At 44.2% G+C, this 21,372-nt stretch overlaps 1 protein-coding gene across 1 annotated transcript in view; it reads right to left on the reverse strand.

Moving 5' to 3' along the window:
• LOC124798801 (monocarboxylate transporter 2-like) overlaps positions 1–21,372 on the reverse strand; it is a 69,072-nt gene that overhangs the window by 43,614 nt on the left and 4,086 nt on the right. Inside the window, exons 2-4 of the mRNA XM_047262330.1 lie at positions 19,956–20,082; positions 11,058–11,201; positions 2,870–3,346 (exon numbers count right to left, since the gene is read on the reverse strand). Coding sequence (XP_047118286.1) covers positions 2,870–3,346; positions 11,058–11,201; positions 19,956–20,082 — 748 coding nt within the window. The remainder of the gene's footprint in view (positions 1–2,869; positions 3,347–11,057; positions 11,202–19,955; positions 20,083–21,372) is intronic.

A 21,372-nucleotide genomic window follows, 5' to 3' on the forward strand; every position in this document is an offset into this window, starting at 1 on the left:
CCCCACTCAAAGATGTGCCTGCACGTACAGCAACTAATTGTATTTCGTGCCCGCCCGGTTGGCCGCGCGGTCTACCGCACGGCTTTCCGGGAGGGAAGGAGCGCCTGGTCCCCGGCACGAATCCGCCCGGTGGATTTGTGTCGAGGTCCAGTGAACCGGCCAGTCTGTGGATGGTTTTTAGGTGGTTTTCCATCTGCCTCGGCGAATGCGGGCTGGTTCCCCTTATTCCGCCTCAGTTACACTATGTCGGCGATTGCTGTGCAAACAAGTTCTCCACGTACGCGTACACCACCATTACTCTACCACGCAAACATAGGGGCTACACTCGTCTGGTGTGAGACCTTCACTGGGGGTTCCACCAGAGGCCGAACCGCACAATAACCCTGGGTTCGGTGTGGGACTGCGGTAGTCGTCGTGGGGTTGTGGACCACTGCGGCTGCGGCGGGGACGGAGCCTCTCCGTCGTTTCTAGGTCCCCGGTTAACACACAATACAATTGTATTTCAAAATAGTGCTTGATTCCTTACGCCGAAGGGCAGAGGGATGGATTACCATGGACTGATGTCATGTTGAGCACCTTCTAAAACAAGTGTCATGAATGGACGTCAGGTTCAACCTCTCCTATGAAGACGTGTACAGGTCGCAGAAAGTACCATTTTCTGGACCCATGTGGCATACTCTTTTTTTTCGTGTTATTATGATACTACAACCTCGTACAATAGTGGACGGCTGGACGGTACTGGTGTCAGCCACTATGAACAGGTGAACATGTCTGAGAAACTATGCGTTTCCAGACCCAAGTGTGATGATCTTTTTTCATGCTGCGATGTATACTCCTAACTCTCACAATAATTGGCACTTTTGTTTTCAGTCCGTATGAAGAGGTGGGTACCACAACCTTCCAAAATATTGGACACTACGTTTACTTTGTTAATCTCAATAGGCACTGTTCCGTTTAAAAAAGTGTATGTTTGCACAAAAAATACACTTTTTAAGTGTTATTACAATCTATTCATAGGCTAACAGTACTAGTTCTTGACTACCAATCAATTCTATGGAAACGGCACGTCAATAGCATTTTCCGTTTTTGCAATATTTGCGGCGCAAGTTTTATAGAGTGATCCAAAAGTCTATTAACATTTGAAAATCCACTAATTCACAGAAAAACGTAGGTAGAGACGTAAAAACTGACACATATGCCTGAAATGACTTGCGGTTTTGTTCAAACCAACTACGAGTGCAAAACCTGACGAACAGATGAGGCCGGATGCCGCATGACAATCGTGTATAAAATGAGCTGTAGTAAGAGACGTGTAGTTAGATCATCTTTAGCCAGGCTGATAAACATCTGCTGGAAGGCAAGAGTTCTATGCAGGATGGTATGTCACCCGATATTGCTACACATATCAAAGATCTCTTGTGCACATCATTTGGTGAGGATCTCGTATTGTCGCCACATCCATCATTCTTGACCTCCCACGTTCCCAGACCGCATCCGTGTGATTACTGATTGTGGGGTTACCTTAAGTCGCAAGTCCACTGTGGTCTTCCGACCTCATTACGGATGATAACAGACAACTTCCGTAGGCAGTTTTTTCACCATACCTACTGATACGATGTGCAGTGCTCTTCACAACTTTGTCCTTCGACTACAAGTATTGTCGACGAATGACGGCCGAGATGCTGAAAGAAATGGTCTTTGCTAAAAATAAAAAAGAGATGGTCTTTGCTGAAAATCAATTGTCATGCGAATTATTGATTTTGTATCATATGAAACGCCATCTGTTGGTTAACTTTTATCGGTTTCAATAAATTCTTATGTCATTTCAAGCAAGGTTATCAATTTTTACTTCTCTACCGTGAAGTATTGAAAGAATTTTCAAATTGTTAGGACTTTTGGTTCACTATATATAATTGTGTGAGATAATGGAATGTTGTTAACTACCCTACATCTGAATTGCATGATACTGAAGTGAAACTCCGAAGATAAAGTTGGTTCAAATGGCTCTGAGCACTATGGGACTCAACTTCTTAGGTCATTAGTCCCCCAGAACTTAGAACTAGTTAAACCTAACTAACCTAAGGACATGACACACATCCATGCCCGAGGCAAGATTCGAACCTGAGACTGTAGCGGTCTCGCGGTTCCAGACTGCAGCGCCTAGAACCGCACGGCCACTTCGGCCGGCTCAGACGATAAAGAGATCAGATATGAAGAGAACAGCAGCTCTGAAAATATTTTGCTCTAGGAGAATGCTGAAGATTAGAGGGATAGTTCCTGAAACAAAGAGGTACTGAATCGAACTGCAGGAAAAAGAAAATTCCAGTATAACTGAACTGAATGAAAGATTCGGTTGCTAGGGACCGAGCGAGGTGGCGCAGTGGTTAGCACACTGGACTCGCATTCGGGAGGACGACGGTTCAATCCCATCTCCAGCCATCCTGATTTAGGTATTCCGTGATTTCCCTAAATCGTTTCAGGCAAATGTCGGGATGGTTCCTTTGAAAGGGCACGGCCGATTTCCTTCCCCATCCTTCCCTAACCCGAGCTTCCGCTCCGTCTCTAATGACCTCGTTGTCGACGGGACGTTAAACAACACTAACCTAACCTAACCTAACCTCGGTTGCTAGAACACATTCTTGGGTATCAAAGTATAGCCTGTTTGTTTATCAAGGGAAGTATCTGGGATAAAAATCTAGAGCGAGTCTGAAGACTGTGGTAAGCAGGCTGACATGGACGAAGGTTGCAGTAGACGCGCAGACGTGAAGAAACATGGACGGGATAGACAGGCATGGAGAAGTGCATCAAACCAATTATTGGACTGAAGACCATGACGAGAGATGGATGAGGCAGTGGTGCGGCTACTCACTCTTCTGGAAGGTGCCCGCTGCCGCTCCCGCGCTCTCTTCCTCGTCCTCCTCCCAGGTGGGCCCCAGGCGCATGCGGCGGTCCTCGGGCACGACGTCGGCCATGTCGCCCACCTCGGAGCTGGCCAGCGACGCCATGGAGGCGTTCCTCCTGGGCCGGCGCGGCCGCACCTCCTCGCCAGGGTCGGACTCGCCCTTGAGCAGCGTCAGCTCGTTGGCCACAGGGCGGCGCTCGGCGTGCCACTCCACGGGATGGAAGAAGAGCGAGCCGAGCGGACCGTGCATGGCCACCCCGCCCAGCACCAGCAGCGCGCCGCTGAAGCCGTACGTCTCTAGCAGCAGCCGCACCACGTGAGGCATCGCCATCTGGCCACAGTTGGCGCCCGCCATCGACAGCCCCACGGCGCGGCCGCGAGACTCCACGAAGTACGTCTTGACCGCCAGGAAGCCCGACGGCGTGAACAAGCCCATCCCCAGACCTGGTACAGCGCAACAACGAGGTCGTCACATTACGTGGGGCTCGTCACAGTTACTTGAAACTGTGTGTGTTGCGCTGCACTTGGGCAGTGACATTGCTACATATTGGCATCCATTTTGTAAGCTTGGTACAGTCAAGTGCGGCCTCGGGATTCGAGTACACACATATGACTAGGTGCACCAGAGCAAGTAAATGAAATGCAGGAACTCGCGCTTACCTCTTCCACATACCAGCTGACAATTCTTATGAAACTAATATGGAACTAGTAGTTTATCAGCTATGCATTTAATTTCTTCGTTTGTATGATTGACTATATTAATGAACCTAATACGTTGAGTGAGCAACAGTCAGCGGAAGCCCCTTGGTGTGATGGTCATCCGTCACCCTGGACGGCTCTGCTGTCATCCTGTGTGGCACTTTACGCATCTGGAAACATGGTTTCTGCAATACTGAACATCTGTTCTGGACACAGTTTACTTAGGACAGCCGAATTAATGCATAATTTCCGCTGTGATATGATCAATGCTCTTACACAAATCACCATCTTATATTCCTAAGACAGTCTACTTGTAACGGGCTGCCATGTTCAGGCAGTAAGATGTGGGCTGTCTTTTCATATTTGATAGCATGGAGTGGTTAATTAAAGTAGGAGGAACTTCTGCCTTGAAAACGGGTAATACAATTTGTTTGCCCTAACGTAATGGAAAAAGTAGCACTGAATGGCCTTAAAGAGACAAGAACAGTGTTAAGCCATACCTCACATATTTCTTAAGATATTGACTGATGCATATAAAAATGAGGGGGGGGGGGGAAGGGGGACTTGAACTAAAAGAGTGAATTCAAACCTTTGAAATTATTAATGGTTACTTTAACATCAAGGAAATTCTAACTGCGTAACAAACAATGTTCTTAAGTGATACTATCCGCTACGAAATGAAGAGTTGACAATAATTTAGCAGACAAAATGATCAGCATTGGTGGGGATTTTGCGCCGGCCGAGGTGGCCGAGCGGTTCTAGGCGCTACAGTCTGGAGCCGCGCGACCGCTACGGTTGCAGGTCCGAATCCTGCCCCAGGCACGGATGTGTGTAATGTCCTTAGGTTAGTTGGGTTTAAGTAGTTCTAAGTTCTAGGGGACTGATAACCTATGAAGTTAAGTCCCATAGTGCTCAGAGCCATTTGAACCATTTGAGGGTTTTGCAAGCTAGCTTGTGGTGGCAGCAATTCTCCGTCTGCCAAACGACAAAAAAATTCGTACCCTCCATACTCATCAGGTGCCACGATTATCAATAGCGTAAGGATATCTTACTTTTGTAACTAGTGGCCCCAGTGCGGATTATCTCTGAGTTGGCTAACTTGACACAAAATTATATTAATTTCTTCAAACCTGCAACAAAATAAATGACATCGTAGGGAATGAGAATGGTTGTCACTGAAGAAATTGATAACAAGAACCTATGGTATCACAAATAGATTTATTAACTAATATCAAGGTCAAGAGAAAACAAATATATAAACAGAAACTTCAACCATGCAACATTTCATTAACATGAACTCAGGTTGGTTGGCAATAGACCTGGGGACTCTACTTGAATTTAAGTGTAAATGAGACTGGCTACTGTCAGTGGAAAGATGCCAATCTAGGCAAACAGACTCTGCTGTATCGTTCCACTGATTGCTCTCACATCAACATACGATTAACCATGCAATGGACACTGGTAGTGACTACTGCGAGTACAAGGCTACTATGAAAAAAGATGATCGTGAAAGCGTTTGACAGGCGTCTGAATTTGCCGAAGCTGCGCAACATTACCGATATTGCTAGTGAAAGACGAGATGCTGTCGTCTGCATGCAGGCGCTGCCGAAGTGCTGTACTGCGCGAGATGACCCTACATCCGCCAGTGATTGTCTCCCGTCAGTGAAAATGTAAAGTTTCGCCCGGGTATCCAGACGTCTTTACAACTAACTGCGCTCCTCGTAGGAATGGAAGAACTCTAGCGACTGTACACCACAGAGGTCGAGAAGCAAGTCGCTTCTCCCTTTTGCTCAAAACCTTATGAAAACAGCCATTCCCCCGATGTTCTCGAATAAACCCATCCTAGGCCAGCAGTGTTTACAGTGCTAATCATGTTTACTAGCAAGGAGACCCGATCTTCCTGAACCAATCACTACAGTGCAGTACACATTTGTTCTCCGAAAAAACAGCACACAATGGCTGGAGGTCCTGCAGCCAGACCCCCAACACATTTCACAAGATGAGGAACATCCTGGTGGAAACAAGCTCTGTCTCGTCCATAAAACGATTTAGAGGGCGCGATTTTGGCGAGGCGCTGCGGAATCTAGGAAACGCGACTTCCGGAGAAATTCGTCATCGCTTTTCACAAGATACGCTGTTCTTGTAATAAACACGTTCGGCGAGAGCCAGCCCGACGCCGCTTTACCTGGACCCACACGCGGAATGAGGAGACCAGACTCCTACACCACGTCCACCCTCAAATAAAGCGTTTAGACAGTCGGCAGGACTCCCGCCGCCGCCAGTTTCTAAAGAAGTGTCATTTCGCATTCAACCATGGTGTTCCCACCCTCTTGCTCGGCCGCTAGTGAAACAAGGTCGGCCACCAGAATGGGTGCCCATAAAACACTGCCCCGCCGGGTCCACGGCCCGCTTCGCTGACTGCAAAGGAATCCGCCAACTTCCTTGCTGCTTGAGAAAAGTTGTAAAGCTGCCCCTAATGTAATGGCCTTCTCCAGGGTCCAAAAATCTATCTCTGTAGCCGAGCTTAATTCTACTACTGCATGCAAGTACCGTGAGATCAATCAATGCTTTACCCTAACCCTAATAGTTAAATGGTTCAAATGGCTCTGAGCACTATGGGACTTAACTTCTGAGGTCATCAGTCCCCTAGAACTTAGAACTACTTAAACCTAACTAACCTAAGGACGTCACACACATCCATGCCCGAGGCAGGATTCGAACCTGCGACCCTAGCGGTCGCGCGATCCCAGCCTGAAGCGCCTAGAACCGCTCGGCCGGCCGAAGTGGCCGCGCGGTTCTGGCGCTGCAGTCTGGAACCGCGAGACCGCTACGGTCGCAGGTTCGAATCCTGTCTCGGGCATGGATGTGTGTGATGTCCTTAGGTTAGTTAGGTTTAACTAGTTCTACGTTCTAGGGGACTAATGACCTCAGCAGTTGAGTCCCATAGTGCTCAGAGCCATTTGAACCATTTTTGAAGAACCGCTCGGCCACTCCGACCGGCTAACCCTAATAGTCAAATAGTTCAAATGGCTCTGAGCACTATGGGACTTAACTTCTGAGGTCATCAATCCCCTAGAACTTAGAACTACTTAAACCTAACTAACCTAAGACATCACACACATCCATGCCCGAGGCAGGATTCGAACCTGCGACCGTAGTGGTCGCGCGGGTCCAGACTGTAGCGCCTAGAACCACTCGGCCACCACGGCCGGCCCCCAATAGTCCATCAGATTAATATCAATCAGGGAAAATTTAGATACATCAAAGACGTATGAAGATGTATGACAATCACCGAAACAAAATGAAAGGGGAGATGCCTGACAGGTATTACCAGGGCAGTGGCCTGCCCAGAAGGCACCATCATCTTTCAATTTTATAAGATTATCTGTGATCCAACATGCTGCAACAGAGATAAGCGTTGCTAAGGGCAAAGAACAAGAGAGAAAATTGCTATTAGTCATTCACAGAGATTCGTGGGGCTAACCAACTTCCAATTTTGTTAATCGCTTTACATAGAATGAGGACAGAGAGAGTGAAAAATGGATAAGTAACAATACTGAAGCAAGAGAACAATTGTATTGATCAACCTAAAACAGCCAGCGTAAAGAATTTAGCTTGCGACAGGCATGACAAATATTTCAGCAATTCGGCCAGCAAGCATTTGCATTTCGTCTCACCGGCTTTGCTCCGTGGTACGGCTGCACAGTGCGTCCCCACCGGCCAACACGTCCATACTGTAGCTTGTCCGGCCTTCCACTAAATACCATTAGCTCTCTTTAACCCTGAGAGGAAGCACTTTCTGGCGCACATTTCGGGCAATCATGGGCCTGGCTTCTGGGACCAACACAACGGCCCAATTGGCTCACGCCAAAAGTTGTCCCTATGGATCCCCTGTTCGTCCCTTTCAACTGACGGATTTTCTAGAAAGAACTCGAAGCTTCTACTGTGATACCGCGTTGTTGTTCCACCGATCCCCTCCAAGTCATATAAGCTCCAAGACAGAGTTGCTGTCCTCTACCACCATCCACCATTCGACTCCTTGTTCACCGAGTCGTCGATTCCCTCCCCTCCCCTCCTCCCCCCTCCCTCAGCCCTGCTACTGCCCTGTGCGTTCGAACAGTTCAGCCCCCCCTCGTTGATTATCAAAAGCGTTCAAAACTGATAGGTACATACATCAGACAATAATTACGTACAAATTTGAACATGAAAAGATGATGTGGAAGCTGTATATGAACAAACATCAACAAAAGTCATCTCGATGTGTCATGCAGGTGTGTCGCTATTGTGTCTGCTGCTGTACCGATCTGAGGGTCGCACGTGATGTGGTTTGTAAGCATGCACACAGGATATCTATGAAAAACAGGTGCATCGTCTAATGGCACACTATACTACAACACACGTTAACACTCCATGGATGCTGATGTTCCATCTGACGTATTGTCAACAGACCAGTAGTGCATGTTTCGGTGGCTTACCTGGCCACTATTGGTAAATGTAGCTTCATCACAAAACAACACATGTGATACATCTGGAGTACCCTGTCTTAATAACCATGTACAGAAGTTAACATGATTCTCATAATCGTTTCCAAGCCCCTCTTGATGGAGTGAGATGTCATCGAGATGAAATGTATGCCGATGGAGAACGCATAGGACACTTGCCTGACTTACTAGTATGCCACTTCCCTGTGCGATAACGCGGGAGCTAACGTGCGGATCAATACCACTTTCTCATAACTGGTTGAAGAGACTGGTAAGTAATTGCCGAGATGGTTGACGTCTATTGGGATATCTTGCTACAAACACCGTACAATAACGAACTGCTTTCTTCCTACACTCTCTGAATACCACGAGCATGCCGGCTTTCTCTGCATTGGTAAATGAAATGGTCCACTCACGACCTACTGCTTCGACCGTCTCACGTAAGGAGCACACAAGCAGACTATAAGCAAACAACAGCATCGTACCTAGCAACTATGCCGGTTGAATGGTACAAACAAGTGTCGGCGTGCCATTTGCCCTACTTTTAGTTAGTTCGTGTGAATAGGCATTGTTGCATTTAACAAAGTGCATGTTTGCACAAAAACACTTTCCGTCTACTATGTTTTTTGGCTAACAATACGAGACCCGACTATCAGTCCATACTGTAGAAGCTGCACATCAATAGTACTTTCCATTTCCGAAATATTTTCCGTGAAAATTTTACGTGCTTCAGCTTAGATGTGTTCATGGATGTATAGTGAACCATTTATAACGCATCAAAAAATGGAACTTCCTGTAAATCCATATAGACAAGTTACGAACTGTACTGCTGTCTCCACAGTTTTCTTATTATATGCACGACAGTTTTCCTCATAGAACTACATACAGGGTGTTTCAAAAATGACCGGTATATTTGAAACGGCAATAAAAACTAAACGAGCAGCGATAGAAATACACCGTTTGTTGCAATATGCTTGGGACAACAGTACATTTTCAGGCGGACAAACTTTCGAAATTACAGTAGTTACAATTTTCAAAAACAGATGGCGCTGCAAGTGATGTGAACGATATAGAAGACAACGCAGTCTGTGGGTGCGCCATTCTGTACGTCGTCTTTCTGCTGTAAGCGTGTGCTGTTCACAACGTGCAAGTGTGCTGTAGACAACATGGTTTATTCCTTAGAACAGAGGATTTTTCTGGTGTTGGAATTCCACCGCCTAGAACACAGTGTTGTTGCAACAAGACGAAGTTTTCAACGGAGGTTTAATGTAACCAAAGGACCGAAAAGCGATACAATAAAGGATCTGTTTGAAAAATTTCAACGGACTGGGAACGTGACGGATGAACGTGCTGGAAAGGTAGGGCGACCGCGTACAGCAACCACAGAGGGCAACGCGCAGCTAGTGCAGCAGGAGATCCAACAGCGGCCTCGGGTTTCCGTTCGCCGTGTTGCAGCTGCGGTCCAAATGACGCCAACGTCCACATATCGTCTCATGCGCCAGAGTTTACACCTCTATCCATACAAAATTCAAACGCGGCAACCCCTCAGCGCCGCTACCATTGCTGCACGAGAGACATTCGCTAACGATATAGTGCACAGGATTGATGACGGCGATATGCATGTGGGCAGCATTTGGTTTACTGACGCAGCTTATTTTCACCTGGACGGCTTCGTCAACAAACAGAACTGGCGCATATGGGGAACCGAAAAGCCCCATGTTGCAGTCCCATCGTCCCTGCATCCTCAAAAAGTACTGGTCTGGGCCGCCATTTCTTCCAAAGGAATCATTGGCCCATTTTTCAGATCCGAAACGATTACTGCATCACGCTATCTGGACATTCTTCGTGAATTTGTGGCGGTACAAACTGCCTTAGACGACACTGCGAACACCTCGTGGTTTATGCAAGATGGTGCCCGGCCACAACGCACGGCCGACGTCTTCAATTTCCTGAATGAATATTTCGATGATCGTGTGATTGCTTTGGGCTATCCGAAACATACAGGAGGCGGCGTGGATTGGGCTCCCTATTCGCCAGACATGAACCCCTGTGACTTCTTTCTGTGGGGACATTTGAAAGACCAGGTGTACCGCCAGAATCCAGAAACAATTGAACAGCTGAAGCAGTACATCTCATCTGCATGTGAAGCCATTCCGCCAGACACGTTGTCAAAGGTTTCGGGTAATTTCATTCAAAGACTACGCCATATTATTGCTAGGCATGGTGGATATGTGGAAAATATCGTACTATAGAGTTTCCCAGACCGCAGCACCATCTGTTGTTGTAAATTGTAACTACTGTAATTTCGAAAGTTTGTCTGCCTGAAAATGTACTGTTGTCCCAAGCATATCGCAATAAACGGTGTATTTCTATAGCTCCTCGTTTAGTTTTCATTGCCGTTTCAAATATACCGGTCATTTTTGAAACACCCTGTATGTTTGGACCCAAGATGCCTGCATGGCGTTGTAAAGAGACAAATGCACTTTTACTGTATTTTTACTACCATTAGTGTCTTGAGAACACAATTAAAAAAAATAAAGATGTAATTACGATATTATGTAACGTGCTTTTGAATAGGAAATTGTTGATGATTAATGTAAAGTTTGTAGTAGTAAGCAAACTAGAAACTGGAATAAACATCGCCCTCACACAATACCTAGAGTGTACTATGTTTGAAGGTCAACGCGTAGTTTAGGTCATCCTTGGATTACGAAGTAGTACAGTGAAACAGTTTACAAATGGTACTTTAACTTCAAAGTGCACGCAAACCCATACATTCAACAAAACAGTGATACGTATACACAGAGTGAAAAACTAGAACGAAGGAACACGATTATCGCAGTGGACAAAAAGAATAGCAGCTCATAATCGAAACCAGTTATTCAAAGTAGCAGAATAGCTTAAATTCTGAACAATGAGAATTCGATTATGCGATTGCTCGCAAGTGTACATTGAACTTTTTGATTTTGTCTTACCAACGAAGATGCTGTAGGTGATGATGATGTGAATGATGGAATTGGCGAAGCTGGTGAGCACCAGGCCGGTCACCACAAAGCACCCTCCAATGACAGCCACCTGCCGCATCGAGAACTTCTTCAGCAGCGGTCCGGTAAGTAGACCTGAAAAGACACGTTTCTTCCCGTCAGCTCAGAAAGTTAGGAGTGATAAAACTGTGTTCCGAATTGAAAATGTGTTATTCATTGATCTGAAAATGAAATAGTGCGAGTTAACTTCAAAAAGCAAAGTTACACATTATTATGGCAGATAGAGTAACTTTCAGCGAATGCTGCACTATACTTGGAAATGACACAGGTACATGACACACTTTTTCAACACAGTCACTTAATCTCTGTAAACAAGGGTAGGAAAGTTCTAGCAAACGTTCAGTTCTTCGACGATAGAAATCGAGTCTATGGTGTTTGAACCATTCGAAAACTGCTGTATGTACGTCCTCATCGTTGGAAAACCTTCCCCCAGATGTTCTTTCAGCTTGCCAAAAATATTGTGTGAAATTCTTGTCTGTGGTCGATGTCGATGTTCTTCTTTCCTGATCTGCTTCACCCACGTCTTTGTCGCCTTGGCACTATTTCACAGTGGCTGGACACCACATTGCTTTGGTCTGTATTCACTGTCCACTGACATTAATGTGACCACCTACCAAAAGCCTGGAAGGTTATATGTCGGCTCTCAGTGAACGTTCTGTTACAGTACTGGCACGCAAATCCCAACCTTTGTCGCCGATGAACAGCAGTCAGCATGGGTGCGTGAGCAAGGCGCCTACTGCAGAGCCCCATATACAGCAACGTTTGCCGAATGTTAATTGAAAAGACGCTGTTGGTAGCCCCTTGATTCACTTGGGCTGTCTTTGGCTCAACAGTTACACTATATTCGCCCGGCCACGGCGACCCGTTGACAAACTTAGCCGTTTCTCATATGAAATCTCCTGGCAGTGGCTGTGGCTGTGGCTAAGCCATGTATCCGCAATATCCTTTCTTTCAGGAGTGCTAGTTCTGCAAGGTTCCAGGAGAGCTTCTGTGAAGTTTGGAAGGCAGAGACGAGGCACTGGCAGAAGTAAAGCTGTGAGGACGGGGCGTGAGTCGTGCGTGGGTAGCTCAGCTGGTAGAGCACTTGCCCGCGAAAGGCAAAGGTCCCGACTTCGAGTCTCGGTCCGGCACACAGTTTTAATCTGTCAGGAAGTTTCCGCTGCAGAGTGAACATATCATTCCGTTTCACATATGCTTCCACCCTATTCCGGAAAGCCAATGATCATACCCCGATGGACGTCAGATAAATCACATTACGACTACGACTGCACTGTTTTCTGCGTCACTTCGACAGGCTTTGAGTACCCTCACTGCTAGTGCTGCCACTTTCCGGCTGTGAGTAGTTCTTGACTTTGAGGACGAAACTAGGTGGTGGTCGTATTAATATAATTGGACAATGTACTACCATAACTTCAAGGTGAATCTGCGTGTAACATAAACGTTATGGTAATAGCAGTCGTTCTGCTCTGCCTACGTCAGGCCTCGAGTACGTTGAGGCGCCACTTAACTCGCAAACTGTGATGCACCGGTTATCCGTACCTCAGCAGAACTGTACCTACAAGAAACCGGGAATGTGTACTTTTCCCCGGGATACATCAGACTGCGCCAAGCGTCAGACATGGAAGTCCTCCACTGACATCTTGGCAGAGGAGGAAATGGCTTGACGAACTCGTAGTCTGTGAAAGGCTGCAGTGTGCCCGACAGTTCGGATGCTCAGAGGATGGACAGATGATCCGGGCCCGGTGATTATAGTGGCAGCAGTATCATCGATACGGCGTTGGTCAACACACGCTGGACGTCACACTGATGTCAGCTGTTACACGGTCATGTGGTGGACAAGGGCGGCCTTAAATGCAGCTGCTGCTGTCTGACGCTGGGGAAGCGTAATTTTTCTGGAAAAGAGCCAATGATCGTCGACCACGGCAGCTGGTCACATCCAGGAGGCTTCTGCAAGGCAAGTGCCTCGGCACTGACATGAATGAGTGTCACAGAAGTGTCTTGCTCCTACTGGGGTGCTGATCATGCAGGTCGGTGAGTGGCAGCAGGCGATGCTCAGTGTCCTGGAGAACCGTCTTCTGCTCGAAATCGTTTATCCTGTTATAATAGTGTCGCTAAATCAATGTCATCTTTCTTGAATCTGGTCAAATTTAAGTCACAAAATCACCTCTGTTAGACTATTGTGTAGACGTACTGATCTGTTACGGCACTTGCATCATACCTCTCGATTCCTTCGACATCTTTGGCAACCATATCTGATAAGAACCTTAAAGAGTTATCTATCTAGTTACGTTAACTAATGTGCTACACCTTTCCAGAACCCTTCCATCAAATCTGTACCTTCTATATGACTTCTCTACATTAGAAATGGCCGGCCGGTGTAGTCGTGCGGTTCTAGGCGCTTCAGTCTGGAACCGTGCGACTGCTACGGTCGCAGGTTCGAATCCTGCCTTGGGCATGGATGTGTGTGATGTCCTTAGGTTAGTTAGGTTTAAGTAGTTCTAAGTTCTAGGGGACTGATGACCACAGATGTTAATTCCCATAGTGCTCAGAGCCATTTGAACCATTTTTGAACATTAGAAATGAATTCTTTATTCTGTTTCGTATGGCATCTCAAATAGCCACCTCCACTCCTGGGATATAATTTCTTTTTATGTTGTCTGGGACAAAAGACATTACCGCAGCAGTAAAGGGGACAGCTTTGGGGGGAGGGGGGTGGGAGGGAGGGGGTAAACGTTTCGCTTGGTTTTATTGCGGTTCCCTGAACTGGAAGTCCCCTCCCAAACGGTTCCAATTGATACTATCTCTGCTTCGATACCAGCGTGCACTACCTTCTGGGACAAAGAATGAAATATATAAAGAAGAAATTTGGAATTACTTCATTAGAGGTAGATGCACAGTATATGCAAAGCAATTCATTGCCTTTAGTATCTTGCTATCAAATAGGCATATTAGGACTTCATAATTTTATCCAGAACATATTGTTCCAGAAACTTATCAAATGCAAACGTAGGCCCTCGGTTCTTATGAATGTTTCCGGGAGATTTCCCATGATGGCGGAATTGGTAGTGACCTGCCTAGTATTCCTAGCATGGAACCCGACTGCTTCACTTCCAGAATGCTTAAATATGTCTAAAACAACTAAAATAAAGGAAATAATAAACGTTATCTGAATTGTGTGGAGCTCAGACAGTTCGTTCCAGCGTTCGAGGTAGACAATGAAGTATATAAAAAGAGGTTTCCCCTTTGCCCCATTCCTGTCTCACTGGAGATTGATTGAATAGCAGCGATAGCTCTTCACCTGTGTTCCCATCCACTGTGGTAAAGAATGAAAGATGAAAAATAAAATTATAAATAAGAATTCGCAGTTTCAATTACATAGACTGAGTGTTCTACAGTATGAAACTTCATTACGTTTGATAGATATTGCAGTATCTCCATGCAGTGGATAAACGGTTTGATGTGTTAAGCACAAATTTTGCATGCCTCCTTCTTACTTACTCAGATGAAAATGGTTATCTTCTTCTATACAAATAAAAAACTGTAAAACCGTCGTGTCTGTTTCTTTGAACACGCTAATCTCCAAGTATATTAGAAGAACCTTAATGGTGTTTTCACAGGTAATTTGACAGTAGCTTGCGGGAACATATATGCTTCATTTCATCAAAAGCGGATCATGAAAAAATTTTATAAACGTGAAAGTCTTTTTTTCTGTTACCATTTCACAACAAAATCGCTGAACCGATATGGAAAAAATTTGGTGCGGATATAACCTGAACGCAGAAGAAGAACGTAGGCTTCTTCAGAAAGTGTGTCGTACGAGATATTTATTGATTTGAAGAGTATTACCCGAATTAGGGAAAAATATTTACTTGTTGAAAAAGTTATTTATTCTTTGGATTTTGAGTTTTATCATATTTATGAAAATGCTTTTAATGGAAAATACTTGTATTGATTGATATGCCCTCTACATAATATGATTCACTATAACAAATACAATGCTTGTGTAATCCTCAAAGTGTTAAATCCTCACTTTTGTACTATAATATAATACATATGAGAGTAGGTCTGTTACGTTTTCACGACTAAACCGCTGAGCAAATTTCGATGAAATTTGGCATGGAGCTTGAACCATGAGGAGAAACGTAGGCTGCTTTAGAAAGAAAAAGAAAAAAGAAAAGTCGACACCTAATAGTGTGAAGTAACGGACGGAATATCTTTTTTACGTCAGTGACCATAAACCACATCAAAAATAATTAAATTTGTTGCATAATGTACACATTGTATAATGTACACCTACTACAGTAGCACTGTGCAGAGATGCACACTTCTGCCCATGCCTGTCCCCATGCACCTCACGGTGGCAACTCTGCGTGCATGCTGCATTATCATGCAATGGGTAACTGGCTAAGCATGGAGGGGGGGTTGCGCATCACGAGCTATGATTACCCAAACATGTAGACACTTGAGGCCACCTGTCATTTTTGCAAGTACAATAGATTACTTTCTCGTCATCACTCATCATACACAGACAGAAAAAAATTGCGAAGCCAAGAAGAAGTTGTGCAATAAACGGAAGTTGGTAGGCGTGTTTCTACATCTGAAAGGTGATTTATATTCAAATTTCACACCAATGAGGATGCAAATCAGGTTTTCTTTAAATTCACGCTATTACGTTCGTGTGCGTTAGTTACCTTTGAGACTGGACATGGTGAGACGATGTTAATCAAGAATGCCCTTCAGGGGTCAAAGACGCCATTATGAGTACCTCACTGAGATTGATCGAGGTCATGTAATATGTCTGCTAGAAGCTTGATGTTCCTCCTACAATACTGCAGAAAGACTTTTTCTGGAATGTAGCCACTGCACATGACTATAGAAAGCAGTGTTCAGGGGAATGTACAGTCGCAAGAAGATCGGGCTCGAGACGGATACGTGGCACTACCGAGAGGAAGACCATCGAGTTCGATGTATGGCTCTGGCGCATTGCACTGTATCTGCAGCAGCAATTTGAACAGCAGTTGGTACCACAGTGACAATTCTGTTCAATTCCGTTTCAATTTATTTGTTACCTGGAAACGTTAAACGGGTCATACATATTCAATAAACACTGACAGTTCAGTTCAATTCCGTTTCAATTTATTGCCTCGAATTTTTACCTGTTATCTGGAAACGTTAAACAGGTCGTACATGTTCAATAATCATGGTGACATACAATGATTTATATATTATCAACAATAATAATAATGCTCCATTGGTAATATTAATATAGGAGTAAGAAAATTCAAAATAATTAGATAAAAAATAACGAAATATTACAAATGGGGTACTTCACGGATGGCCCTGAGCCATGCGGCCGAGTTGCTTGCATTCCACTGACCCCAAACCACTACCATTAGCGACTTAAGTGATGTCAAATGAGAGCTTATTGGAGGGTAGAGTGGAGGTCTGTTGTATTTTCTGATGAAAACTGGTTCTGTCTCGGTGCCAGTGATGGCCGTGTGTTGGTTAGAAAGAGAACTGTAGAGGACTTACAACCAACCTGCCCATTTCTAGACCCACTCGGCCAACACCTGGAGTTACGGTCTGAGATGAGATTTCTTAAGACAGCAGGAGCAGTCTCGTGGTTATCCCACGCAGCCTGGCTGCAAATTTGTACGTCAATCTGTTGATTCGACCTGTTGTACCGCCATTCGTGAGCGTCATTCTAAGGGGTGTTTTCCAGCAGTATAACGCTCGCCCATTTACTGCAGCTGTAACCCAACATGCTCTACAGAGTGCCGACATGTTGCCTTGACCTGATCGGTCGCCGTCACTGTCTCCTATAGATCACATTTGAGGCATCACCGGCCGACGGATCCAACGTCATCCACAACCAGCACTAACCATTTCTGTATTGACCGACCAGGTGCACCAGGCATGGAACTCCAGCCCACAAACCGGCATTCGGCACCTGTACAACACAAGGCATGGCTGTCTGCCTTCATTATATTGGTTGTTGGCTGTTTATTAATGTACCAGAATTTCATATCTGCAATGGTTTATCTCACGCTTACATTAACCCGTGATATTGCAATGTTAATCACTTATATATGTTATCTAGACAAAAGTACAGTAGAGCGTCGATTATCCGAACGTCAGTCAACCAAACGACCGCTTAAGGCCGGTATTACACTATCAAATTTCTTTGTCAAAGATTTGATCCAATATTCCCTCCAATATATTTGACAAAGATCTTTGACGTAGCGCTAGAAGGGGTATTACACTGTCATCAAATTTTTCGTCAAAGTTCAAGATGGCTGACAACAACTTGTTATTTAACCGCAGCAGTTCTACGTACTCCAATTGCATTGTGTGCACATGCGGAAAAGAAGTGGGGGAGGAAAAATGGAACCATACATACGAGGTTGACAGTCTTAAAAGTCCTGGGATTACAACTTGATAATAAATTCAGTTGGGAGGAGCACACCACAGAACTGCAGAAAGGCCTTAACAAATCTGTATTTGCAATTCGAGTGTTAGCAGACACAGGCAACATAAAAATGAAAAAGCTTGCATACTTTCATTCCATAATGTCATATGGGATAATATTTTGGGGGTAAATCTTGAAGTCAAACAAAAGTTTTCAAGGTCCAAAAGAGTGTAATACGTATTATTTGTGGAGTAAATTCACGGACCTCCTGCAGAAACCTCTTCAAAGAACTGGGTATAATAACTACTGCCTCTCAGTATATTTACTTCTTAATGAAATTTGTCGTAAATAATATATCTCTTTTTCCAACAAACAACTCAGTTCATACATACAATACCAGGAACAAAAATGATCTGCACAAGGACTTAAAAGCACTTACTTTAGTTCAAAAAGGGGTCCACTACTCAGGAACACTCATCTTCAATAATTTGCCAGCAAACATAAAAAATTTAGTTAGAAATAAAGATCAGTTTAAAAGGAGCCTGAAAGACTTACTACTGGCCAACTCCTTCTACTCCATTGGCGAAATTTTTAATAGAAACAAATGATGTATTGTATTTATTCATACTATTAGTATTGTTATTTCAGCTGAGAAAAATCGACATGTTCCACATCCACGAGGATCTCCTCAGCACGGATCTATGGAACGAAAAACTAATCTAATCTGGGTGAAGCCGTGGGTTTTACGACGACACGATAAAAGCATTCAACAAAACTTGTTACGTGAGCTTACAGTGGAAGACGTCAAGTCGTACATCAATTACTTAAGAATGGATGAGCATACATTTCTGTATGTGCTCAATGAAGTGTATCCTCCTATCACAAAGCACAACATTCACTTAAGAACTGCTACATCTTCAGAAGACAGGCTCACTATAACACTCCGATTCCTTGCTACAGGAGAGGGTTATGTTAGGTTGGGTTAGGTTAGGTCAGGTTAGGTCTCCAATCTTCTTAATCTATTTTTGTATTCAGGGTGCCTCACGTTGTAAAGCGCCTCATCAGCTTCAGACATCTCTATTAATTTTGTAGTTGTCGGCACACACCAATGGTATTTACCGGCAATGGTTATAAAAAAACTACAGACGACAGAACGCTACAGCGATGCTAGCGCTCCATGTGGTAACATGTCACATTGCAGTGAAGAGAAGACAAGCGGTTTCTTTGATCAAATATACAGCGAGGCCCTAGATTTGATCAAATATTGGACGACATTTGACAAAGTCCTTATTACACTATCAAATATCTTTGACAAAGATATTGGACAAAGATATTGGACAAAGAAATTTGATAGTGTAATACCGGCCTAACCGAACTGTGTACTCGCTCGCGCCTCTTACTCTCCCACCCTACCGTCCATCATCTCCCTCACTCCCAAACCAAGTTTCCCACAGTAGTCGCCGCACTGGGCCACCGCTAGCGGAACATTGCTTCTAATGGGGCCTTCACAAGGCGCTGCTGACCGGCCAAGCCGCCAGTCGCTGTGTTTCAACAATCAGCACGCTTCTGTCGGCTTGGCACTGGCAGTAGAAGTAGCGGCAGTATCAAAGCTGTTCACAGCAACAGCTGCGCCAGCTTAGAGTTGAGGCGTGCCGCTCCGCGCAGTTTGAAGGACTGCGCGCCCCCAAGAAGAGCTTCTCACGGTGCAAACAGTCACCTTCTGTTCTCTGGTACGACCACTTGTGTGCTGCTGCGTGAAGAAGTGAACTTGGCGATACAAAATGCTTAAACGTAAACGGGTTGTCCTTTCTAAGAGGGACAAGTACGAGATTATTACTATATATTCCCACTGAAGCAGCTTTTGTATGTCACTTCGTAATACTAAAAGAGATGCCTGTTTTTATGAATAAATTTACTGTACAGTACTTCTTTTTGGCAAATAAGCACGTACAGTTTGATTATCCGAACAAACCAATTTTCCGAACACCCATGTCCCCCAGTTTCTAAGGATAATCGACGCTCTACTGTATTTCCGAAATTTCATTACTCTACATTAGTTATTTTTTGGCACTGCGATTTTTTTCCGTGTGTGTATCAGAACAACTGGTATGTGAAATAAACTGTAGGTAACAACTAGTAGAGCGCTAAGGTCACATAGGTTTGATTGAGATAGTTTTAACCCAACATTAAAATTAATTTCATAATCTCAGTTTCGACCTAGGATACAGAACGGCTTTCTTTGGTTTTCAGACGAATCCGGTACATCCGCTTTTAAAACTTCGAATCCTTCCATTGCCAGTTCACTGTGATAAGGTCTGAAAAACAACTAAACCTGCCCACTTGGATATATCATAAGAAATGAAAAAAAGACGGCAACAAGTAGACAACAATATAATGAGGAGATTATCTCTCGCACTCACCAGAGAAGTTCATGACTGCCGTCATGACGTTCATTATGACGGCTGCACTTGTTGTCTCATGTCCCATCGAGATCAGCTTTTGTCCAAACAACACGCTGAACACGGAGATGAGGGCTTGACTGGTCATCTGCAGAGAAACAATAAAACATAAGCAATGGCATCGTAAGAGTCGTCTGCACAGGATATTGACTATGGCACGTTGTAGTAATACCACGTTTCATTATCATGTATCGATACTATTTAGTTCTTCTACTCCTGATTGTCCCAGGACTCAAATATTAGTTACTTATATTAATTTTTGTATCTCGGCGATATTTTACGCCTTTCAAATGATTATTTACAATGACAAATCTGCAATTACAGTCTGCAGTCATAGATTAGGAAGGTATATACAAAGAATAATCGGTGATTTTATCTCTAGTGTCGATTACATGATAAATGGCTGTTCTATCGGTAGAGGGCGTTAAAAATGCGAAGCTGGTTCCTCTTTAATCATGTGATGTCAGTAAACTTGCTTACGGAAAAGCGGTATGAACTTGTTTCAGGAACAATTTCACAAGAATTTGCGGAAGGTGATTTGTTTTGTGAATGCAAGTTTCCCCACAGTGTTTTTAATGTAAAAATAATGCTACGTTTATCGGAAACACTGAGTAGCTAGGTTATTAAAGAACTATTGTTTTCATAACAGGCATTTGGGAGAGGCATTAAGCACCACAGTCTGATCGTATTGTATGGTTTAGTTTCATAATTAATTACTACTGATCTTCTGTAAGTAAGAGAGGAGCCAACTGGAAAATTACTAGATGTAGTGGACTACCCTACTGATTATTTAAATTCCTACATTTTCGTGGCTGCAATATTGTTTAAGTGTGAGTTCCACTGACAGTCATCTAGTTTGTACTGAGATTCTTTTACAAATACGATCATTCTGTTTGTTAAGCAAAGGGATAAGCTGTTGCTGGCCAAACTTGAGTTGTTGCGATTCCAAAAATAACTAAACACAAAAACCTAGAAGATGAATTTATATCTATACTTAGCATTATTTGCGAACAGACCTCTTGTAAGACACTGAAGATGTAAATCATTTTGCATTATGTGTTATTTTAAGTGGGTTTATGTTTAATTCAGATGCGTGTAACATTTCGACAAACTAAAAAAAAAGTGTCTGAAGACAGTTCATATAAATAAGGCTGAAAACTTATTCCACAAATGGGGATAGCAGCTGTTGTTCATACGTGGTCATACTCGTAAATGCTGTTCGCACTTTGGGAATACAAGCGCCAAATTCTATGGCTGTTTCTAAATTTTTTCACCACAGCCAAGGCTAAAAACCTACCATGAAGGCTTTTCAGCGGTCAGTGTAATGTCGAAATTTCATTGTCGCTTGACGTGCTCAACAAGAAAATGTACGTCGGAA

Source organism: Schistocerca piceifrons, chromosome 5, assembly GCF_021461385.2.
Source record: "Schistocerca piceifrons isolate TAMUIC-IGC-003096 chromosome 5, iqSchPice1.1, whole genome shotgun sequence".
Lineage (NCBI taxonomy): Eukaryota > Metazoa > Arthropoda > Insecta > Orthoptera > Acrididae > Schistocerca > Schistocerca piceifrons.